Genomic DNA, 26,434 nt, shown 5'->3' with positions numbered 1-26,434 from the left:
TTACAGTCTTTGTTGTTTAGACAGGCTACTTACAAAAGCTTCAGCATATGTAGTTCCATGTGCTTGCTCTGAACTATGCGTGTTTTGTTTAGTGTTGTGTGGTACTGACAACCTGCATGTTATTTGTGCTGGCTTTGTGAGAGAGCTTTGCCTCCAATAACATTATATAACTACATTTCTCACACACTGTGTCTGGTGAATCAGGTATCAGGTAGTTGTCATTATTCTGACATTTTGAATTTTAACACTGAAGTCAGCTAAGCAGGAAAAAAGTCAGTCTCAAAGAAAATTCAAGATGTCAATACAATGCACATACAACACACCCCACTTTGTAAACACAAACAGAAGAATATAACATTCAATTTAATTTTTGCAGGGGACCAAGCACCCACATTCCCCAATGTTATGTATTTCAACTCCATGACTGCCCAAACACCAGCAAGGAAGAAAACTTCAGAAACTAATAACACTATCAGTGCACACTTAAGCAATTTAACAACAATGAATTCCCAACTACAGCAGCCATCCAGATGACATTCTCCACCAATGTAAAAGGACTAAAAATTATCCTAAACTCTAAAGACACATGAACAAACATACACAATTACCACAGCATACAACTAAAACAAAATTGATTACATGTGCAATCAAACATACTTTTCATTAATATTTCCTCACTATGGAAAACTGTTTGACATTCTTGCCATTTGACAAACTTACTTGTGCGTGCATACACACATGCGCACGCACGCACGCACGCGCGCACACACACACACACACACACACACACACACACACACTCTGGCACATATATGTCTGTGTGTGTTACGTATACACAGGTATGTGTGTGCGTGTGTGTGTGTGTGTGTGTATATATATATTATATATATATATATATATATATATATATATGAATGTATAAGTGCAGACAGACAGGTAGCTCGATAGTATTATTCTCGGGTACATCTGACTGAACTACTCATATATTTAATTCTGGTACTAAGTGACTGAGTCAAAACTGGAGGCCCATGACAGTTGTTTTAACTTTCTAGTGGGCTGAGGTTGTTTCACCATAACTCTAGCTAAAGGTAACAGGAGTTAGAAGGCTCTGACAGCAGGACCAGTAACAGATGCACTGTCATACCCTTACATATTAGTAGCAGATCTCTTACTGAGATGCACAGGTTTATTAGAGTAATCACATCAAATAGCATCACTGGGTTACTTTAGAATATTAAACTTTGCATACAGGTATGGGTTTAGGCCACACTAGTTCTTACTCACCAAGAAACCTTACTGCCTAAACACAACATTTTTTACCTTCCAAGCTTGTCCTAACCTTCATTTCAGCTTTACAGTTTTGGTCTCTTTGACAAACGTTGAAAGTATTAATCTGTATTTTTTACTACAGTTTACTATTTATTTACATTGTGAATGGTTATTTTACTTGTAAGAAAACTATTTTTAATAAATTCAGTATTTATGACTTTTAGTAGTTTTACCCTTTCCATTATAGTCCCTACATCCAACGATTTTATATGAAAGTTTACCATTATCATTAAACCAGTATCAGACAAGCATGACAATAGGAGAAAAAATATGACTCCGACTGATATAAAGCCACAAAGGTAAGCAGAGTGGTTATACACTTTTATAATGTTCCTAATACTATCATAATAATAATAGTAACAATAATAATAATAACAAGACAGTTGCTAAATAATCTTCAGGTTTTAAATTTTGGTGTACTATAATAGCGTATAAGCATATTCTACAGCCTCTGACATATGACACATTAACATTTGCAGATTGATTACCAGTCATATCAAGGACATACAGTAGACTGTATTTATTTTCCGTTCATGATCTTATTGTTTTATGTGGAGAACTTCATAGCTAACTCTCATTACCATCATTTAATACAACATGATTAAAATACTCCAGTAATACACAAAACCAAAACTGCCACAGATATAGCCATGGTGTCAGCAAGACAAAGGTCAACAGGACAGACTCACACTGCAGGTGCAATGTAGACAAGGGCTGCTTCCAGGGGGAGTAAAGGTCTCACCATTGTGATACAGTCTTCTCTCGTACTCACACACTTTAAAATAAAAAGAAGAGAAATCTGGTTAGCATTTGCAAACACTATTACAATTGTCTTCTCTGTTTTTTTTCCTTTTAAATATTTAATTACCATTAATGGCAAAGGCAAAACAATCATGTCACATATTCAGAGTTCTTATAAGTACTGGGGCTACAATTACTGAAACAAATGCAATGTAACACATCATTCTGAACAGAACTGTGTACTGCAACAAATACAATGTAACACATCAATCTGAACAGAACTGCGTACTGCAACAAATACAATGTAACACATCAATCTGAACAGAACACAGTGGCTTCTATAGCAGACAAGTTACATCCCTGGTGACCTAATGTAAATTTGTACTGCTGCTGAAACTAAACAGATGTCAACTCTTAAGCAGAGAATAGATCTGAGCTTATGCACATGTCCAGGGCAAGATCATACTTAGGCTCAGGTCTTTAATCACTCCAGTAGTGATAACACTACAAGTGATGAGTCCTAGCTTTAACACAAAACAAAACTGTATTTAGTTTTTATTTATGTATTCATTTGGTAGTGGGTGGCTGAACTGGTCCACTGGGACTCTTAAGTAATGAACTGTAAATGTACTACACTGTGATCGGAGTCTATACTGGCAGGTTGTGAGACTGATGTATTAATAAACAATGCAGCATTACTGTGTTCTCAGGGCAGATCAGTTTGTCTTTATTTATTTTTTCTTAACTGTGGTGAACAAGCATAGTACAGGACTGCTTTAAATCACTACAGTCTACTGATGCCTCCAGGTGTTTCCACAGTTACATTCTGCTGATGCCTCTAGGCGTCAAATATTGACTGTTCATATTTGCCTTAATAATTCCCAAACCCTGCTACACACACAGTATTAGAGGACTGCTTCTTAAATATTACACAATGGTAAACAAAAGTGTATTGATATTGAATGCTGCCTAGTGCAGTTAGAGATACTTAATATTATAACTATAATATTTATTTGTACTGTAATAATTTTCATATTTGTCTAAATACCTAATCAATTTACTGACATAGACAAATAAACTTTATTGTACTAGACATACAAAATGTATTGCACCGTTTTGGACTTCCACTGTGCTTAGCCTCATATAAAAGCTCACAGGTGTATGAAGAAAATGCTATGTGCATTATGTACATTGCTTGATTGATTACTGAGAAATCTTGAGTTGTTTAAACAACATTATATAATTAATATTTACTGTGATTATTGTAGCTTATAAAATCAGGTTTAAGACCTAGAATTGAATGAATGCAATTGTGCTGAACACTTTGCCGTTTATAGTTGTCTAGTAATCCTTACGGTTCTACAGATATGAACATTTAAAAATATAAAACACGGACACATCCAAGGCTGGAATAATAAACAAGGACTTTACTGTGCACAAACACAAGCGCTTTCACTTATCACTTCTTCAGGTGTAAAAACAGCACAATGAAACCACACCTTCACTGATAAAATCACCCGATCAAGACTTATTGAAACTAATATCACAATTAAAGGCAAAGCAGTTCAAGGATGTGTCATACTGGCATCTGAGTTTAAAAATCCATAACTAGAGAGAAATGCTAACACTGAAGCACACTGAGCTCTAAATTCATCTATCTTTCCAGAACTGATAGGTGATACGAAGACAACACAGATACACTGACAATATGCCTGGAAGCAAAATGTGGGATACTGCCGAAACAATGCACCCTTAACATAACATACCTGGATAAAGATAGCACCCTGAACAAAACATACTTGGATAAAGATAGGACCTTGCATTACTTGCTGAACTAATATTGTAGTATATAGTATTATATAGTGTATGTCAGATGCCATGTGCTATACCACCACAAATTTAAGAGCATGTCTGAAGACAATTTTCAAAGACTTTTCTGCATAACAAATAATATTAAGGTTTCAAACTGTGTCTGCAAAATTCATGGAAAATACAGAAAACTTTTAAAAAACATGAAAAAGGCCTCAATTCCAAAAGACTTGCTCTTAGTGTAAGTGACCACTTACACTGATAGCAGGCTGAGTGCAGTTGTTTTGGAATATGGTTCCTGTAGTAAGCTGATATATAGATAGGCTTTGCATTGAAATAAGTCACTTACACTGAGAGCAGATCTCTCAGAATCAGGACAGACTTACACTGAGAGCAACTCTTTTGGAATCTGGACCAATGTGTAAATGTTTAAGGGTTAGCAAATACAAAATCACTGTCTTGCACTTCCACTGTGGTTTATAGTTTTTGATTTCTATTATTATGTCAAGCTTTGGCATGATGGCAAACCACCATTGTTAAAATACTGCAAAAACTACACTGTGATGAACTGTTTTATGCCTGTTTCTACAATGTGATATATAGTGGTATAAATATTTATTTATTTTACATTTGTTTACCGGGAGAGTCCAACTGGGCATAGAACCCTTTTTCAGCACTGGCCCGGGGAGAAAAGCTCTATTGTCAGTAAACTATTTTGATAGTAGAAAGAAAATTGTATAATACAATAAAGAAAAAAACAGTAACAGACATTCATAACGGCAAAAAGACTAAAACAGAATAAATTGGTCAAGTGGGAGATGAGACCAATAATCTTGTATAACAATACTTCTAGAAGACAGTTCTTACAGTAGTAGCAGGTAGTGACACTGTATACAATAAGAGTGCAATTATGATATGTAGTCTTATATACAGGTAGCATAGCCAACTGAAGACTTAAAATCTGGTAGATATTAACAGTGAGAAAGAAAAAAAAAAAACAACATAAAGTAGTCATATAGCTTAAATTCAATGCTCATTATATATGCAATTTAAATTTTAAAATCAGCTAGTTCCATTGTTTGGCCTACCCATGCCCAGTACTTAGGTTCATAGGTAGATACTAGGCTATCGGCCCTAGGGCCTATACAAGCCTAGCCAAAAAGGTACCCTGGCTTTTGCCACCCAAGAAAATTATTTTCCTGTGCCCCTGTCAAGCAGAGCCACACAGGTGATCCCTAGGGTGAATTTCCTATTTCCCATCCAATCATCAAGATTTTTCTTGAAGAGTGCTAATGAGGAGCTTTGTTTGATATCAATAGGTAGTTTGTTCCAGAATATGGGAAGTCTCTGGGACAGGAATCTATTCCAGCAAAGCTTTCAGGTTACACACCCTTCTTCAGTACTAATACAAGGTTCAATGAAACAATCCATTTAAATAAGACTCAGTATTGATCACATGACATGCAGCCCAAAAAAATCATGTGACAACTACAAAGCATTAAAATTACTAACAATAAAATATAAATACAGTTTTTCCACATATGAAATACAATTATATAAATAAATTCATAAACCTATCTTCTCATATTTAACATCTAACAGCATAACCTAGTATGTTGTAACTTAACCAAAACTGGTTTTAATGTAACAGCATAATTCAAACCAGGTGAACAATCAGCTGATAACCTTAGTATCCATTCATACTCTTTTATTTCTAAAAGGTTATTGATATCACCCCCCCCCAAATGATGTATATACCATATCAATAACCCTAAATTTAAATTTATGTTCAATGCTATGAGTACTTATATGTTTATATAAGGCATTCTTTTTGTTTGCCCTTCTTATCTCAGATTTATGCTCAATAATACGTTCTTTTAACTTCCTAGTTGTTTTTCCCACATAAAATGAAGGACACACAGTGCAAGTTGCTAAATAAACAACATTATTCCTAATACAGGTAGCTACTATATTGAATTTATACATTTTTATGTGTTATAGGATGGATAAATGTGTTACTAGTATTAAAATCTATAATATCAGTGCAACAGGTACAATTCATACAGCCAAGAGTATCACGTTTAGAAGAACTTCGTTGACTACATTTTTTCTAAAGTCTTTATAACATAGTCTGCTCTTTAATGTTTTCATGTTCCTATGGTCTATTGCCTAAAACAGCCCTGATGTCCGCAGATGCCATCAAGACAACCCAATATTTTTGAATAATGTGTTTAACTAAATATGTCATAGTATTATAAGTTGTCACATATCTAATTTTATCTTCCTTCAATACACGCTTATTGAGATCAGGTAAAGATTCATCTGATAAAAGAAAAATCGGTTTCAGTTTTGTTTGTCTACCCGCTATGGTATTGGCTTTAATGGCTAATAGTAATTCAGAATCATAGCCACTGCTTAAAAATTTATCCAATGTTTCATCTAACTGGAAAGGAAAACATATATTATCAATATTCAGTCGGCTAATTCTACTAAATTGTGCCATCACAATACCTTTAAAAAAGTACAGTTTTGTACCTACCATAAATGTAGATGTCCGATAGGTATGCATCTGCAGTCCTTACATATGGGTTGTCCTGCCTCAGGCAGCTCTTTGGTCAGCCGGATTCCAAAGTCTGGGTCCGGCGTCGGCTGATGTCGCCCCTTTCCCGACGTCAGAGCGCCTGGGATATAAAAGCGTCAGCCGACGCCATCTTCCTCAGTCTTTCTTGCCCCAGATGCCAGTTGCCCTCTAAGAAAGGCTAAATTTGGAGAGATGAGAAATTTCCAAACATGTACAGCAATTAAAAACAAATACACCATAAAAGATAACCCCAGCTAGCTAAAAAGAGGGATAGATACCCAAAGCATACCACAGAGGGGTAGGAGGGAGGGAAAACCTGACTGCAGATGCATACCTATCGGACATCTACATTTATGGTAGGTACAAAACTGTACTATGTCCTTCAAGGATGCATCTGCAGTCCTTACATATGGGTAGAATACCATAGCCAAGCTGGGGGAGGTAGGACCTAAGAAAAGGATGGTGTAGCTAACAAGCCCTGCAGGACTGCAGTAGCAAAGCCTGCTCTGGATCTGGAATATAAGGGCAAGTTGTAATGCTTGGAAAATGTATGCATGGAGCTCCATGTAGCAGCTTCTAAAATGTCCTTTGTAGCCACCCCTCTTAAGAAGGCAGTGGAGGTGGCTGTTGCTCTGGTGGAATGAGGCCTTATGTTAGCTGGCACAGCTTTTCCATGAAAAGAGTAACAGAACCGAATGCAATTTCCTATCCATTTTGAAACTGTCTGTTTGGAAATTGCTTTTTCTTGTACACCAGCAGCATATACTACAAAGAGTTGGTCAGTTTTTCTGTAAGTCTTAGTTCTGTCCAAGTAGTAGCGCAACTGTCTGTGGATGTCCAAAGTAAGCAGAAGTTTCTCTCCTTTATTTTGTGGATTTGGAAAGAAGGTAGGCAGGTGAATAGCTTGGTTCAGTGAAACCCTGGATACCACCTTTGGCATGAATGAAGGATTGGTTCTCAAAGAGACTCTGTCCTGATGAAAAATGAGAAATGGCTGTACTGCCATGAGGGCCTGTAACTCAGATACTCTTCTTGCTGAGGTTATGGCCAGAAGGAAGGCAGTCTTCCAAGACAGGAATTGTAGTTCTGAAGATGCTGCTGGCTCAAAGGGAGGAAGGGTTCATTTTTCCAACATGAAGTTAAGGTCCCATGTAGGCACTGGTGGTTTCCATGGAGGGTTGATGTTTTTTATCCCTCTTAGAAACTGCCTTAGTAGAGGATGAGAGAATACAAGAGGATCAGTGTTGTACTCTGCTGAGATTGCTAAAGCATGAATTTTTATGGAGGAATAAGAAAGGCCATTATGGAGCATTTCAGCCAAGTATTACAGAATATGTGGGATGTTCATCACTGTCGAATCTTGACCCTTTGCGGTGTTCCAGGTATGAAATCTTTTCCATTTTGCTGAATATGCTTTTCTTGTGGAAGGCCGCCGGGCTTCCATGATGATATCTTATACCCTCTTGGATAGTTTATCTTGGCGAAGAGTCAAGGTATTTTCCAGGCTGTCAGCTGTAAGGTTTTTAGGCTGGAGTGTAGAGTCTTGTAATTGTGCTGTGCCAGAAGGAGTGGCCATTGTGGTAGAGGCCAAGGTTTCGTGCATGACATGCTCCTTAACAGTGGGTACCAGTGTTGTCTTAGCCAGTCCGGAGCTATCAGAATTACTTTTGGTTGCTCTGTCCTGATCTTCAGTAAGACCTTTGTCATTAATGGCAGTGGTGGGAATGCATATACTGTTAGAGTATTCCAGCTGAAGGAGAGGGTGTCCACTTTCCATGCTTGAGGATGGTATGTCCTTGTGCAGAAATTCCTCAGATGATGGTTGTGCTGTGAAGCAAAAAGATCTCTGTCCGGCCTTCCCCATGATTGTGTTATCTGGAGAAAGATATCTGGGTGCAACATCCATTTGTGTGGATCCATGATGTTTCTGCTCAGGCTGTCCGCCAGTACATTGTCTTTCCCTGGTACGAACTGGGATTGTAGCTCTATATTGAGTTTTAGGGAAAGTTCCCACAGATTCATTGCCAGCCTGCAAAGAGGGTATGAATGGGTACCTCCTTGCTTGTTTATGTACCACATAACTGTGGTATTGTCTGTCTTTATTAACAGGTGACCCTGGTGCAGGAAGTGCTTGAAGGCCTCGATGGAATGTATCACTGCCAGCATTTCCTTTTGGTTGATGTGCAGATGTAATTCTTTTTGTGTCCATTGTCCTTGAATGCATCTGCCCTCCATGTGTGCTCCCCATCCATGGTCTGAGGCGTCCGTTGTAATGGTTTGGCTGATATGTGGCTTGCTGAAAGGCAGGCCCATGTTTGACTGGCTTGCTTTTGCCCACCACAGGAATTCCTTTTGAAGGCATGGAATGAGGGGGATCAAAGTTTCTAGGCTGTGACTGTGCTGAGACCATAGACTCCTTAGGTACCATTGTAGTTTCCTCATATGCAGCCTTGCTTGTGGAATCAGAAGAATGCAAGATGCCATGAAGCCCAGGGCCTGCAGGATTTTCCTTGCAGTTAGCTGGGTTTGTGTTGCCAGATTTCTGAAATAATCCGGTAATTGTGCTTGTTTTTCTTCTGTGAGAAAAGCCATTTGGGTGTTTGTATCCAGTTTTGCACCCAGGAAAATTATTCGTTGGGATGGAACCAGTCTTGATTTCTGAATGCTGACTGTGTATCCCAAGGCCTGTAGTAGTTGGATGGCATAGTTTAAGTGTTTTACCAGTGTTTGCTGGCTGTCCGCTTGTATGAGGCAGTCGTCCAGGTATGGGTATATTTGAATCCCCTGAAGTCTGCAATGTGCAATTACTGATGCCAGGCATTTCGTGAATACTCTGGGTGCAGTAGATAAGCCAAAGGGCAATGCTGAGAATTGATAATGCTCTGAACCTGCAAGAAATCTGAGGTGTCTTCTGCAACTTTGTCTGATAGGGACATGCAGGTATGCCTCCTTGAGGTCTAGAGTTACCAGCCAGGACCCCTTGCCCAGCATGGGAAGGAGTTGCTGTAAGGTCAGCATTTTGAATTTTGGCACGATGAGGTAAGTATTCAGTGCAGACAAGTCCAGAATAGGCCTCCATTGCTTTTCTTTTCTTGGAACAAGGAATAGTCTGGAATAAAATCCTTGGCCTTGTTCTGTGAGAGGAACCCTTTCTATTGCTTTCATTTGTAGTAGTTTGGAAATTTGTTTGAAAGCCTCTGCCCTTTGGTTTGGTGACAGGTTTGGCATGCCTTGTCTTTTTGGTAATTATGAAAATGGAATCTGTATCCTTTGTCTATTATTTGCAGTATCTATTTGTCCTTTGTAATACTGTGCCAATTTTCTGAGAATAAAGATAGCTTTCTGCCCAAAGGTGCTTCCAATTGAGCCCTGGTTGGCGGGGTCAAAAGTCATTGAGATGGTCCTTGTGTAGTAGTTGTAGGTCCTGCAGTACCTCTCTGGTTAGGAGGCTGCCATTGACGTCCTCTGTAGGAGCCTCGAGCTTGTCCTCTACCTCTGGCATGCCTGTTTCTGCCTCTTTGAAATCTGTCTGTGTCTGGAAAGGACCAATTCTTAGAAGGCCAATTTCTGCTGAATCTTGATGGTTGGACCTGGAGAAAATCTTTGACTGTTTGTACTGATTTAGCCTTTTCCTCAAATTTCTTTAAGACCGCTTGAGCCGTGGAGCCAAATAACATTTGCTTTTCCAGCGGAGCATCTAGAAGCTTTGCTTTAACATGATCTGGCAGAGTTTGTTCCTTCAGCCAAGCATGTCTAAGTATGACTGCACCTGTCATTGCTGACCTACATGAAGCTTCCAATGCATCATAACCACACTGCAAGAAATGGTTGCTAACCTGCTGGGAGTTATCTACCAGATCCTGAAGTGCCTTGCGATCTAGGGGTTCAGGCGAAGATAGTTTTTTATGCAATTCATCTAACAAATACTCTTGGTACTGTATCATATGGAATTGACAATTTAATGCTCTCATAGAAAGAGTGGAAGAAGTATACACTTTTTTACCCCATCTCTCTAAAGCCCTGGACTCCCTTTCAGAAGGGAGTGGATTTTTAGTAGTGGTGGTTGCAACCCCTTTAGGGCCCTGGGAAATAGTTTCTGGGTCAGCAGAGTGGCCCTTGTAAAGGAAATGATGTGAGTCCGGGACCCTGTAGTACCTGTCGGGTTTGACAGGAGCCGGAGGAAGGGAGTCAGGGGTAATACTAGACTCAGAGTACACATCATCAATGACATTTAAAACAGGAGGAATAGCCAAAGGTCTATGCTGAGGTAAATGCAAAAAAGTCCTTAACCTCTTCCTAGAATCAGGGAATTCCTGGCCCTGCCATTTGAAATGCTCTCTCATGGAGTGAAGGGTCTCCCCAAAGGACAACTCTTCAGGAGGGGAGGCCGAGGGAATAGATTCCTCTGCATCAGAATCCTCGCAGGCCGTAAAGGCCTCCTCCTGGTAGTCTGAAAGGGCAGAGTCATCTGAGGCCTCATCAGAAGACTGGGGATCTAACTGCTCAACCCTGGGCCTTTTGTCTTGAGGAGGTTAAAAGCCCCTGTCCGGATGTGGCTGAGAGCCCCTAATTAAGGAAATAAGGTCCTCAGCTAAACTTAAAATCTGTGAGCCGGTAGAGGATCCCTGAGGAATAGCCTTGGGAGGGAGAGATTTTCGCTGTTTAGCAGCTTTAGCACGTGTAAATGCTATGGATACAAGAGGCCTGGCTGCCCCATGTGCTGGAGTAGTTTTGTCCAGGGGAATGGTGTTGGATATTTCCAGAGCACCGGTTTCAGAAGGAAATTCTAAGACCGACTCAGAGGAGGCCTCCGGGACCGAGGTTGTCGGTTGTGCGGTTTCGTCGGTCGGAAGCACCAAAAATTCAGTTTCAGCAGAGACCGAGACACTCGCGGTAGGCCTAGGAGTGTTTTCGGCTGAAACCACGGTCTGCGTGTGTCGGTCCTTGTCCTTCCGTTTTCTGGGTAAATGAGGCGTCGGAAGCTCCGACGGCATGTTGTAACAGTAATTTTCCCAAAAAAATTCCTCTGCAAACTCCTCCCGACACCTAAGAGTGCGTCTATTGAAGGAAGCACAGGCTGCACAGGCCAAGACATCGTGGTCTGGGCCTAGGCAGGGTAGGCAGTAAGAGTGGAAATCCTTATGAGGTATTTGTTTCCCACAAGTTAAACAATTATTAACTTTAACCTTTTGATCTGACATCGGCTGAGGCAAGAAAGAGTCCCGAATGGGGTACTTAGCTTTTTGAAGTCTTCGGTAGCTGAAATCACAGGAGCTGGCCGACCGGCACTTGCGAACTGCTTCTGCTTCGGGCACCGCGTGGCGAGAAAGACTGAGGAAGATGGCGTCGGCTGACACTTTTATATCCCAGGCGCTCTGCCGTCGGGAAAGGGGCGACATCAGCCGACGCCGGACCCAGACTTTGGAATCCGGCCGACCGAAGGGCTGCCTGAGGCAGGACAACCCATATGTAAGGACTGCAGATGCATCCTTGAAGGACATCATGAGGGGCATGCATACTGGTATTGTGTATATACCTGTATACCTGCCTGCATGAACCTCCTTTCTGTGTACAGCAGTATTAAGCAAACCTTCCTTTAATTCAACCTTGAGATCTAAGAAAGTTATAGAACTATCTGAATAATCCATTTTAAATTTTAAGAAATCAGTAGTATTACTCAAATAATGTATATATTCAATCAATTCAGCAGGGGACCCTTTCCAAATTAAAAAACAATCATCCACGAAACGTTGACAGAAGCATACATTCTTATTTAAAGGATTAATACTGTCATAAATGTATGTCCTTTCCTATTGAAATAAAACTAAATTTGCATAGGCGTTAGCTACTGGTGTTCCCATTGCCACATCAGTAAGCTGCAAATAAAATTGTTTGTTAAACAGAAAAATATTGTTGGTTAAGACCATGTCCAGTAGGGAACAAATATTTTCTATATTCCTCGCTGGTAACGAGGACTGCATGCTCAAAAAATCACGAATAGAATTAACTCCATATTCATTTGGTATAACAGTAAATAAAGATGAAATATCTAAAGTCACAAATAAAAAATCCCCTCTGTTCACGGTAGTAACATTTAAACCATTAAACCAATGTTTCAGCTTAAGAATAAAATCTGTAGTATCTTTCAGAACAGTGTTACATTGTACTAAAAAAGGTTGCAACTGTTTCTGCAAGTAAACAGAAATAGGCTCAGTGAGCCAACCATTGCCAGAAACGATGGGTCGCATTGGAGGGTCACATAATGACTTATGGATCTTTGGTATACCGTATAATTGTGGTACACTAGGACAAGGAACAGTACAAAAATGAAACAGATCTAGATCAATATCACTGCTAAGTTGTAAGTTATATATCATCATATTGACAGAGCTAATACATTTCTTAACATCAACAGGTGTAATAGCTTTAAATGCATGAACATCCTCAAGCAAGGCAGTTACAGATGTTAAATACTTAGCCCTATCCATAATTACCACCCACCCCCTTTGTCTGCCTGCTTGATGACTATATTATTATCTGCCTGCAGTTTTTTAAGCGCTAAGAATGCTTCATAAGTTAAATTATAACGTTTTTTAGTTGTATTTGAATATATACGTCTCAGTTCCATTTCACATAAGTTATGATATGCTGCAAGAACAGGAATATTAATGGGTACAAATGTACTACGCCTTCTGCAAATTGATTGAGTAAAAATATTATCCTTAAACATAACTTAAATTTACATTCCTAATAAACTGTTTGAGATCAGTCAGTGCAGCAACTAAGTCATCACCTGACATCGGGATAAAACTAAGGCCTTTCTTGAGCAATGCATAATGAGAAGCTTCCAGGATAAAGCTTGACAAATTTAAAATACCTCACATTATCGTCTGATTATTTTCCCCTGCTTGGCCGGACTGTTGTTCTTGCGTTTGGTTGGATGTGCTGTTTGCCTTATAATTGGTCTCCCTCTCGATGTAGATCACTCTTTCACTCTCTCCGGCTGGTCTATTTGAAAATGCTTTTGAAAAAGGTTTAGTGTCGACTGATGCATTTTTTTAGCATAATTGTTTTTTCTATTATCATTCCCACTCCCCATTTCTCCCCCAGTCAAACGTAAGGTGGCATTTGCATCAGCTTATTGTGACGCAACCAAGGTAGGTGTAGTCATGACCATATTATTGGATTCATTAACTGATGCCATTTCCCGAGAAGGCGAATGCAACAATACTGATTCAGAAAAGTCATCAAGAGTGTCCATAGAAAGTTTTTGTACCACAGTCTTTTTATTATTTGGAAAAAGTACATCATTCTTCAGCCAAGAGAAGATATGGCCTTTTTGAAAATCTTCCATACCCCGTAGTAGCTTTCGCTTCGTAATTGCCTCCAGTCGATCATCAAGTGCTTGCAGTCTATCAAGCATTTGTTGGTAGGAATTAAGCATAGTATTAAAACAAGGCATAGCCATAACATCAGTCTCCATATTCACAATCTCTTCTTTTATTTCTTTCTCACTACTAGAAAAAAAGTTATTCATGAGAACCATGTAATCAAGGCTTAATTTAATATTTAGTTGCTGCCAACGTTTTAGTAGGTCCGGATAGGCATTTCCATATGAAGGCATTTTCAAGACTCTTAAGCCCCGTGGAACTATACCCCTATCCAGATAAGCCATAAAGCTGAAGCGTTGCCACTGAAGATGCTTAAATGCACCCACCTTCCTCTCAAGCAATTGTAGTTTCTTGCCGAAGTGTGATGAAGTTTCTATGGTCATGAAACAGGCAGCATCGGTATCCATAGATGGTACAGAGACAAAATGCAATAAAGGATTGACTTCATTAGCCAACAGAGACTTAAGACAATTTGTAGTTTCCATAAAAATGGCTGCAATGACTCTCTCAATACTCCCAATGAAACAGCAAACAAAGAAAACTGCTACAAATCTGAGACGCTGCGAAAAATATCCAATAACGAAACACAAACATTGAGAAAAAAAACACCTTTATAAAACAGCAAAGCTTTCGGGTTACACACCCTTTTTCAATACTAATACAAGGTTCAATGAAACAATCCATTTAAATAAGAGTCAGTATTAATCACATGACATGCAGCCCAAAAATATATATATAAAGGTGCCATCTATGGATACCGATGCTACCTGTTCCATGACCATAGAAACTTCGGCAGACTTCGGCAAGAAACTACAATTGCTCTAGAGGAAAGTGGGTGCATTTAAGCATCTCCAGTGGCAACTCTTCACCTTTATGGCTTATTAGGATATGGGGTATAGTTCCATGGGGCTTAAGAGTCTTGAAAATGCCCTCATATGGAAATGCCTATCCAGACCTACTAAAATGTTGGCAGCAACTAAATATTAAATTAAGCCTTGATTACATGGTTCTCATGAATTACTTTTTTTCTAGTAGTGAGAAAGAATTAAAAGAAGAGATTGTGAATATGGAGACTGATGTTATGGCTATGCCTTGTTTTAATACTATGCTTAATTCCTACCAACAAATGCTTGATAGACTGCAAGCACTTGATGATCGACTGGAGGCAATTACGAAGCGAAAGCTACTACGGGGTATGGAAGATTTTCAAAAAGGCCATATCTTCTCTTGGCCGAAGAATGATGTACTTTTTCCAAATAATAAAAAGACTGTGGTACAAAAAGTTTCTATGGACACTCTTGATGACTTTTCTGAATCAGTATTGTTGTATTCGCCTTCTCGGGAACCAGCATCGGTTAATGAATCCAATAATATGGTCATGACTACACCTACCTTGGTTGCGTCACAATCAGCTGATGCAAATGCCGCCTCACGTTTGATTGGGGGAGAAATGGAGAGTGGGAATGATAATAGAAAAACCAATGATGCTAAAAAAATGCATCAGTCGACACTAAACCTTTTTCAAAAGTGTTTTCAACTAGACCAGCCAGAGAGAGTGAAAGAGCGATCTACATCGAGAGGGAGACCAATTATAAGGCAAACAGCACATCCAACCAAACGCAAGAACAACAGTCCGGCCAAGCAGGGGAAAATAATCTGACGATAATGCGAGGTATTTTAAATTTGTCAAACTTTATCCTGGAAGCTTCTCATTATGCATTGCTCCAGAAAGGCCTTAGTTTTATCCCGATGTCATGTGATGACTTAGTTGCTGCACTGACTGATCTCAAACAGTTTATTAGGAATGTAAATTTAAGTTATGTTTAAGGATAATATTTTTACTCAATCAGTTTGCAGAAGGCGTAGTACATTTGTACCCGTTAATATTCCTGTTCTTACAGCATATCATGACTTATGTGGAATAGAACTGAGATGTATATATTCAAATACAACTAAAAAACTTTATAATTTAACTTATGAAGGATTCTTAGCACTTAAAGAACTGCAGGTGGATAATAATATAGTCATCAAGCAGGCAAAGGGGGTGTGGTGGTAATTATGGATAGGGCTAAGTATTTAACATCTGTAACTGCCTTGCTTGAGGATGTTCATGCATTTAAAGCTATTACACCTGTTGATGTTAAGAAATGTATTAGCTCTGTCAATAAGATGATATATGACTTGCAACTTAGCGGTGATATTGATCTAGATCTATTTCATTTTTGTACTGTTCCTTGTCCTAGTGTACCACAATTATACAGTATACCAAAGATCCATAAGTCATTATGTGACCCTCCAATGCGACCCATCGTTTCTGGCAATGGTTGGCTCACTGAGCCTATTTCTGTTTACTTGCAGAAACAGTTGCAACCTTTTTTAGTACAATGTAACACTGTTCTGAAAGATACTACAGATTTTATTCTTAAGCTGAAACATTGGTTTAATGGTTTAAATGTTACTACCTTGAACAGAGGGGATTTTTTATTTGTGACTTTAGATATTTCATCTTTATTTACTGTTATACCAAATGAATATGGAGTTAATTCTATTTGTGATTTTTTGAGCATGCAGTCCTCATTACCAGCGAGGAATATTGAAAATATTTGTTACCTACTGGACATGGTCTTAACCAACAATATTTTTCTGTTTAACAAACAATTTTATTTGCAGCTTACTGGTGTGGCAATGGGCACACCAGTAGCTAACACCTATGCAAATTTAGTTTTATTTCAATGGGAAATGACATACATTTATGACAGTATTAATCCTTTGAATAAGAATGTATGCTTCTATCAATGTTTCATGGATGATTGTTTTTTAATTTGGAAAGGGTCCCCTGCTGAATTGATTGAATATATACATTATTTGAATAATACTACTGATTTCTTAAAATTTTAAATGGATTATTCAGATATTTCTATAACTTTCTTAGATCTCAAGGTTGAATTAAAGGAAGGTTTACTTAATACTGCTGTACACAGAAAGGAGGTTCATGCAGGCAGGTATATACACAACACCAGTATGCATGCCCCTCATGTTTTTAAAGGTATTGTGATGGCACAATTTTGTAGAATTAGCCGACTGAATACTGATGATATATGTTTTCTTTCCCAGTTAGATGAAACATTGGATAAATGTTTAAGCAGTGGCTATGATTCTGAATTACTATTAGCCATTAAAGCCAATACCATAGCGGATAGACAAACAAAATTGAAACCGATTTGTCTGTTACCAGATGAATCTTTACCTGATCTCAATAAGCGTGTATTGAAGGAAGATAAAATTAGATATATGACAACTTATAATACTATGACATATTTAGTTAAACATATTATTCAAAAATATGGGTTGTCTTGATGGCATCTGCGGACATCAGGGCTGTTTTAGGCAATAGACCATATTTTTCATATAGGAACATGAAAACATTAAAGAGCAGACTATGTTATAAAGACTTTAGAGAAAAATGTAGTCAACAAAGTTCTTCTAAACGTGGTACTCTTGGCTGTATGAATTGTACCTGTTGCATTGATATTATAGATTTTAATACTAGTAACACATTTATCTATCCTATAACACATAAAATGTATAAATTTAATATAGTAGCTACCTGTATTAGTAATAATGTTGTTTATTTAGCAACTTGCACTATGTGCTCTTCATTGTATGTGGGAAAAACAACTAGGAAGTTAAAAGAATGTATTATTGAGCATAAATCTGAGATAAGAAGGGCAAACGAAAAAAATGCCTTATATAAACATATAAGTATGCATAGAATTGAACATAAATTTAAATTTAGGGTTATTGATATGGTATATACATCAATTGGGGGGGTGATATCAATAACCTTTTAGAAATAAAAGAGTATGAATGGATACCAAGATTATCAGCTGATTGTTCACCTGGTTTAAATTCTGCTGTTACATTAAAACCAGTTTTGGTTAAGTTACAACGTACTAGGTTATGCTGTTAGATGTTAAATATAAGCAGATAGGTTTATGAATTTATTTATATAATTGTATTTCATATGTGTAAAAATTGTATTTATATTTTATTGTTAGTAATTTAATGCTTTGTAGTTGTCACATGATTTTTTTGGGCTGCATATCATGTGATCAATACGGACTCTTATTTAAATGGATTGTTTCATTGAACCTTGTATTAGTACTGAAGAAGGGTGTGTAACCCGAAAGCTTTGCTGTTTTATAAAAGTGCTTTTTTTCTCAACGTTTGTGTTTCTTTATTGGATATTTTTCTCAGCATCTCCGATTTGTAACAGGAATCTATTCCTCCAGCATGTTCTGTTTATTGTGGTGACAAGGTTTAGGTCCCTAGAGTGTGTAGCTTGGAGGGACTGGGATTTCTTTAAGTGGAGCATGTTCAATAGCTCTGGGTATGACATAGCTTTATATGTTAGGCAGAGATTGCCTCTGAGTAGGCGATATGCGATGGAGTAAAGCTGGAGTTTTTTGAGACGGTCTGCATAGGGCATCTGTTTGAGGCCAGTAATCCTCTTTCTGAAGTATTTCTGCGGCCTTTCCAGTTGTTGTAGATGTCTTGTGAGGTACATACCAAAAGGGGCGTTGTACTCTATAATGGGTCTAATGAGTGATGAGTAGAGGGGAACAATGACCTCTTTTTTTTCCTGGATGAGAAACCTTTTGTGATGAGGTGTGCCACACAGAAGGATTTCCTGACTACTGTGGTGATATGATTATCAAAGGAGAGACTATTATCCACCTGTGTCCCAAGTTCTCTTATCACACTTTCGGTGTTAAGTAGACTACCACCTATGTGATAGCTCATGGGTACATAGTTTTTACCAAAGTGGATGACAATGTACTTTTTGGCATTGAGCTTGAGGCCATGGCTTTGACACCAGGCATCTGTCTCAGTGAGGCCCTTTTGTAGGATGTCCACATCATTAGGAGTTTCAATTATGGCTCCTAGTTTGCAGTCATCTGCAAACTTCGTTAGCCAAAGACCTTCCGTGTTAGCCTGTACTTCAGAAAAGTAGATACCAAACAGGAGAGGACCCAGGACTGAACCCTGTGGTACTCCACTTGTCACTGGTCTAAAGTCGGATTTGGAGTCTGCTACTTTCACAGTGTGGGTTCTGTCAGTGAGCCAGTTGGCAACCCATCTTGTGACATAGGGATTTATACCTAGTTTATTGAGTTTATCTATAATTCCAGAGTGGGGGATGGTGTTGAAAGCCTTGGCGAGATCTAGATAGGCTGTGTGACCCACCTTATCCTCGTCTACGGCTTTGGTGACTGCTTCAAAGAAGTCAATCAGATTTAGGAGACAGGATCTGCCTTTTACAAACCTGAACTGGGTGGGGTCCAGAGTTTGGAGATTGCCAATGTCTTTGTTTATAAGTTCCATGATGATACGTTCCATGGCCGTGCAGACCAAGCTCATTAGGCTAATGGGGCGGTAGTTCCCAGGGTCCGTGGTGGCTTCCCCTTTGTGGAGTGGGATAACTGTTGCTGTGCACTATTCAGTGGGCACAAAGCCTGAGGTGAGGCTATGACTGAACATGGTGCTTAGGTGGGGTGTCAGTTCATTCTATAGTTCATGTTGAATGCAGCCTTGGATGTTGTCAGGTCCCATGGATGCTGTGTTCTTGGCTTTGGAGAGTGTGCTTTTTCCCTGTGCAGTTGTGATTACAGGAACTTGCATTCTTCTGGTATAGAGATGGGCCATTTAGAGGGTGAGGGGCGGGGCAAAGTTAGCACTGAACCTATCTGCAAAGATGTTGGCAATATCAGTTTGTTCTGTATATTTAGTGCCATTGTGCTGTAACTCAGAGCAAATCTGAGTGTTGCCATTGAGATTCTTGACATAGCTATAGAATGCTTTGTGGTTGTCTTTAGAATCAGTGGTGATTTTGTTTTCATAGCTAGCTTTGGAGGATTTTATTGAGACTGACCTGGGAGTTCTTCCAGTCATGGGATTTTGCTCTTTTTGCAACCGTTTCTTTCTTCTACTGTAGAGTTTGTTTATGGCAGGAAACCACCAGATTGACCTCCTTTTTTTGGAGGACAGCATCTTGGTTCTTTTAGGGATAGCATGATCCATGCACTCATGTAAGTGCTTATAAAGTGCATTTGTGCAGGATTCAGCAGTCGTACCTCTATTGCCCGTCTGCATGGGTGTCGTGAATTTTGCCAATTCTGTCTTAAGAAGCATGAAGTTGGCTTTGGAGAAGTTTTTTACAGTGGATTCCCTAATGGGGGGTGGGGGCGGGATGTGGATGTCTAGGCTGATTAGCTTGTGGTCGGATATGACCAACAAGGAATTTACCTCTGGTGTGGAACACCAGTCGCCCATGTTGGTAATGACCAGGTCTGGGATACTGCTGCCCCAGGTGGGGGTGTGGATAAATTGATCCACGGCATTGGAATTTATGAATTCCAGAAAATGTTGAGCAAAAGAGTTGGTACATGAGTAGTTTTCCCAGTTAATGGTGGGGTAGTTGAAATCGCCCATTATTAGGGTGTTGGGTTGTACCCTAATATTTACCAGTGTATCAAGAAATGAGGAGTGGGAATCCTGGGGCATGGTGGGGGATCTGTAGCAAGTTACAATTTGGATTGTGGTGTTGCCCAGAGTTAGTTGCACTTGGATAATCTCGGATGCATTATGCTGAGCAACTAGCCTGGAGGTGTGGATATCCTTAATGAATATGGACATGTCTCCATCTTTAGTGTTTCGATCCAGGTTAGGTGGCCGAAAGGTGTGGTATGAATTATAGCCTGGTAATGCAGGGGTGCTCTCTGGAGCCTTCAACCAGGTCTCTGTCACTGCACAGATGTCGATGTTCTCTATTTTAATGAGTGCCTCGAGTGAATGCATTTTGATGTTTAGACTTCTAGCATTGAGCAGCATTACCATCAGATTTTGCTTGCTTGTACCTGTTACGGTGGTGAATTTGTCATTTGACCCTTGCCCAAAAAAGGCACTATAGGGGTGGCAAGAGCCTTAGCCAGTATCTGAAATCCCAAGGGCATCAGGTGCAGGCCATCTCTGGCAAAGCATCGTGGTCTGCCGATCATGTCATCCCAGGCAGACAGATAGGATCCCCTTAGAATGACACCAGAAGCTTAGCCAATTGTTGAAGTCAATCATTTTGTCATTGTACTGCGGTATCATTCTGGGTGATGGCAGGATGTTACTCAGGGCCAGGGTCATACCTGCCTGGGCTACAACATTGGAGAGCTCCTCCATGTCTCTTTTGATGTAGTCCAGGGAGGTATGTATCAGATCATTCACACCAACATGGACAATGATAGAGTCATATTTGTACTTGTTGTGGAGTGTTCTGAGTGTGTGCATTATGTGGCGGATCCTGGCACCTGACAGGCAGCTGACAGTAACTTTCTCCTTGTTTAGCCTGGTGAGTGGAACATCAGTGCGCCTGACTATAGAGTCTCCTATGACTAGAATGTTGGGTATGTTGTTATGCCTTATGGGCTGTTGTTGAGTGGCACACTGAGTTTGTGGGCTATGTGTCATTTGGGTTGTGCTGGGGGTGGAGGTTGCATGTGTTTCTGCTTTGGAGGTCTCTATTGCTTGAGCAGATTGTTATTGAGAGCCTCCATGAATGTAGGTGCGTGTTTTCTGTTGCGATGTGTGTGTTTTGGTGGTGTAGGTTTTGAGGGACTATGTGATGAATGTGGTATGGTGTAAGAAGAAAATAAATTGGTCAAGTGGGAGACAAGACCAATATATACAAATATTTAAATAAATTAATGAATAAATGAATAAATGAAAGGAAAATATTTTTCCGTTCATTATGTTTTATTCAAACACTACTATGTATCACAGTACCTTTTGTACAATATTATTTGTTTCTATAAATAAGTCTGTTTCCTGTACTTGTATAAATGCCCAATGGCTCTGACCATGGCTGAAATGAGTCATTGTATCAGTCCACCTAACAGTTAAGAAAGCTAAATAAACAAATAAAAGCTTCAGATACATGGTTACTTACTATCACATGTTGGACAGCAGCTTCCTCTTTGCTTACTTGGATGGCTACAGTGAGCTGGAGGACAATTACGGTCTAGATGGTCACAAGATACTTTTCCAGCCTATGAGAGACAAGGGTACAACCATGAACAAGAAATGTTATTTTATTTTTATTTTAAATTTGTTAACCAGGGTAGAGCACTTATCCCATTGGATGCATTTCAGTCTCAGCCACGGAAAACACACTAATTATACAATTTATACAGAGAAAATGCAATATATACATATATTATACACAAAGTCAATATCATAGTGGGCTTGAGAGAATAAAGGCAACATATGTATGAGATTATATACAGAGTAAATGAAAAAATACAGTATAAACAAGAATTATATAAAGAGTGGAAATCAAAGATGGCATGCTAAAATCACAATTAAAAATATTGTCAGAGCAATGTTGTAGGCAGAAGAAAAGACTGGAGAGCTTAAGTTATATGACCAGAGAGACAGAAGTTTCATTATCCTACAGTCTTGTAATGTGCTTTTATTTGTGAATGGAAAATGGGTGAGAGAAATGATCTTTAAAAAAAGGACAGATTCCCAGAGTTTGGGATCAAGGTCTAAGAAAGCATGGTCTGTGCAGTAAAGGCTAGTTTAGGGGGTTTTAAGGAGAGGACGTGAATAGTTAAGATGCTTCAAGTTGTATGTTGATGCAACTTTGAGTGGTCTAGAAGCTAGAATTAAAACCAATGGAATAACCGTATATATAGTGGTTAGTAAAATCCAACAAAAATGGTCCAGGTGACACAGGAAAATGGTAATAAAACGGTCAATTAAAATTAAATGCAACTCAACCTCCAGGATTAAATTACCATATTTCCATTAAACCTTATTTGGTTAGGAGGTCTGAGAAGTTTTGATGTATTTCTAACAAGTGGGTTGTTCCCAGTAAGTCTTATGGCATTGATACTGGGGGACAATGTTTAGTAACATGTGCATATGTTTATTTGAAGAAATTTGTTTTTTATAAGTTTTTTATGTGCATTTACATTGAAGGTTATGAAGGGATTTTACTATGCATTTTGTGAACACTTTACGGTGCAAATGTAGACAGTGTGTGTGTGTGTATATATATATATATATATATATATATATATATATATATATATATATATATATATAGATGGATAGATAGCTTTAAATGTTTTGGCACACTTTTTATCTAGGGGAAGTTAAATAGGAGGGGTATTTTGTGTTTTCTTGTACTTGAAAAAGCCCTGCATTTGAGTCAGGGTGAAAGCACGTGTGGTAAATAATTGAGAGGCAAGTAGAAAGTCAGCATGCTGTTTCACAGGTAGCCACTTAGCTTTTTCAATGATTTTGCAGTGGTGTTCATTTCTTGGAGGGAGACTGATGAATCTGCAAATGGCATTTGAAATGGACTAACTAGCAGATACATTTATTTTAGAAGCTGCAGCAATTAGCAGGAGACAGTATTCTAACTGAGCTATGGCATTTATATAAGGTCCGGATAGAAAATGGAAGACTACATTAGAGTACAATATTAGAGAGTTGTTTTTCTGAGTGTGTGTAGCCCAGGTGGAGTTGGAAATTTAGGAAAGGGTCAAACCAAATCTCTAGATATTTGAATGAAGTGACATTTTCAATAATGTCATTAAGAGGAGATAAAAGTGAGCTATTGCCTAGTGCCAAAAATGAATGCTTTTGTTTTAGAGGAGTTTAGTAGCAATTATTTGTCACTAACCCATTGAATAAGAGCATGAAAATCAGCCTGACATTTGAGTTCAAGAAAAGAAACATAATGGTTGGAGCTGAATAGGACCATGCCATCAGCATAAAGCAGGAGACGAACATGGGGTAAGTCAAAAGAAGATTTGTTACTGTAGATAGCAAAGAGGAAGGGTGCCAGAATAGACCCCTGAAGGACAAATTTCTGCAGAGGGTCTGATGTTGAGGTTGATGAATTGAACTTAACTGAGACGTGGTGGTTAGAGAGGTCGTTTTTGAACCAGGGCAGTGTATAGTAACTAATGCCTGTTTCAATGAGATGGTCTAGAAGAATTGAGCGATCAATTGACCAGAGGCTCTGTGAGGCCAGCAGAAATTGCCCCACTAATTAAGCCTTTTCCATTTCAAGAAGAATGTTGTCACTGAGTGTCCAGATAGGTATGGATGTACTGTGACAAGACCAAACGCCATGCTGCTTTTGAGAGAGAATGTGATATTGGTTTTGTACTGATATATTGATATTGGTTGATAAACTGACTGAGTTGCAAAGAAAGTACTTTTTTCAGAATCTTTCCCAGGGTAGGGAGAATAAAAATGGGCCAAATGTCTGACGGAATGGGGAGACTGGGTGGTTTTACTATGGCATACTTCCAGAACTTAGACATGGTATTAATTGTAATGCACAGGTTGTAGATGTGCTTCAGCGGGGTCATGATGTTGTCTCTACAGTGATAAACCATGGGTGAAGGCTGTCAGTACCTGTGGGGGTGGGTCTAACAAGTTGAATCTGTCCTCGGATATGATAGTTCTGAAGTAGAATGCAGTTTGAGATTGGCTACAGAAAGGGCTGGGAATGTTATTAAAATGAGAAAGGAAATCATAAGCAGAAAGTTGAGGGGATATGGAATTTATGGAGGAAAGGCTCTTCATCCTGTAAGACAGTTGACCTCTTTCCAAAATTTTTTGGGTGATTTTATTAGTGACTTTTATTACAGTATACAGCTTGCTTGACGTGTTTGTGAAGCTGGGTATATAGCACTGTCTGTTTTTAGCAGGAGGAAGTGCTTTCCAAGAATGCCATGCTTTGTCTCTCAGTTGTAGTAAAGCTGTAAGCTCATAGCTTAACCAGCAGTTAGTTTTAGGTTTGTATTGTCTTTGTATTACAAGTAAGTGGGAGCTTTGCAGGTCAAGTCAGTACAGAGGTGAGTAGTTCTGCAGCAGTGATAGGGTCAGATGAGTTCAAAACTGGTGACCAGTCAATTAAGGAGAGGGTGAATTTAAGTTTATTAACGTTATTCATTGAGTTGTTACAGAAAAATATGAGCTTTTGGGGTCTACATTTACATATGGATGATGGATATTAAATCAACTAGGTCAGTAGTCACTGTGGGTGGTAGGATGAGATATGAGCTGGGAGAGGACTAACTGCATTAGAAGAGTATTCAGGTCACTGGAAACAGAACTGAACAGGGTGAGATTAAAGTCTCCAAGTATCATGACATTTTTGATGTTATTTGTGGAGGAAGTTATTTCTTTTAGTAGGTTATTTATTTTGAGAATGAAGACAGAGATGGCAAATATGCTACAGTGAGATGTGGTATGGTATTCTCATGAGAGGGACTGGATGCATGTAGCCAGACAGAATAATTATTTGTGTTACCGTTTCCTTGAGCAAGTATTAGAACATATAAATGTGCCTGGTCTGGAGTCAAGAAATGTTGGAAAGAGGATTGTTAGCCTTAACCCTTGATTCTGTGACAGCAACTAAACTATGCAAGGAAATAAAGGCATTAATCTGGTCAGTATTGTTTCATATACTTTGTGTGTTAATTAGTATATAGGAGAGTGGACATGGACCCGGGTTAGCTTTGATATTATCTTGAAGGTGCAGTAGGAGTAAAGGCTGGTGAAAGTTTATGGATATGATTAGGGAGGTGCATGAGTAGATTATGAAATGATAAATGAGTGCATGTGCAGAGACAGATAAGCAGGAGTAATTAACTGATGTAGTTGGAGGGATAAGTGTGGAATAATATGGTAATGGAGGGAAGATGGACAATATGTATGGACTACTAAACTCTAAATGAAGAGAATATAGCATAGCAGTATTAAACAGACCAGGGTGAAGTAAGAGGGGGAGCACATGACGGAGTGAATGATACTGTAGATCTTGTTTGGAGGAATAGTAATGAGTGTTAGCAGGAGGAACAAAAGAAGGTATTTATGAAAAAAGTAAACTCTGCGGTAAGGAAGAGAAATACATATAGTGTTATATATTAAAGTTGGAAAGAAGCACATCTAGGTAGAAAGAATGTTAATAGTTGCTTGAGTGTCACAGTATAAACTGGAATGTTTGTGTGGTGTTATGTTAAATGACATGGGTGTGGAAAGAAGAAAATAAATGTAGAAAAACGTGAGGTGGCTGGGGAATTGGTGGGAGAGGGGGAAAGCGGTCTAGAAATCACACAGAGTTGAGTCAATCTGCCTATGCAGCCTCAGTGAATAAGAACATTCACTGGTAAGCTGATATATAAGGTTAGCTTTATGTTCCAGAAAAAAAAGGAGAAATATTTTTAAGAATTAAAAAATAATATTACTAACCAGAGTTAATCGACTAAATCAAAATTATGGTGGGGTGGGATCACAGCTAAGTTTATTTACTTATTTTGTTGTTAAAAATCTTCTTCTTCTTTCGGCTGCTCCCATTAGGGGTCACCACAGCAGATCAACTGTTTCCATTTCTTCCTGTCCTCTGCATCTTGCTCTGTCACACCAACCACCTGCATGTCCTCTCTCACCACATCCATAAACCTTATCTTAGGCCTTCCTCTTTTCCTGTTACCTGGCAGCTTCATCCTTA

The 26,434-nt window shown here is 38.9% G+C and overlaps 1 protein-coding gene across 1 annotated transcript in view; it reads right to left on the bottom strand.

The window, feature by feature from the left end:
- Positions 1–26,434, bottom strand: part of LOC122815830 (kielin cysteine rich BMP regulator) — a 2,917,372-nt gene that overhangs the window by 1,559,663 nt on the left and 1,331,275 nt on the right. The window contains exons 21-22 of the mRNA XM_044088633.1: positions 21,848–21,947; positions 2,019–2,104 (exon numbers count right to left, since the gene is read on the bottom strand). Of these exons, the coding sequence (XP_043944568.1) occupies positions 2,019–2,104; positions 21,848–21,947 (186 nt within the window). The remainder of the gene's footprint in view (positions 1–2,018; positions 2,105–21,847; positions 21,948–26,434) is intronic.

The sequence above is a fragment of the Protopterus annectens genome, chromosome 11.part0 (assembly GCF_019279795.1).
Source record: "Protopterus annectens isolate FY-2018-M chromosome 11.part0, PAN1.0, whole genome shotgun sequence".
Classification (NCBI taxonomy): Eukaryota; Metazoa; Chordata; order Ceratodontiformes; family Protopteridae; genus Protopterus; species Protopterus annectens.
The sequence above is the reverse complement of the archived record's forward strand: the minus strand, read 5'-3'. Positions and strand labels throughout refer to the sequence as shown.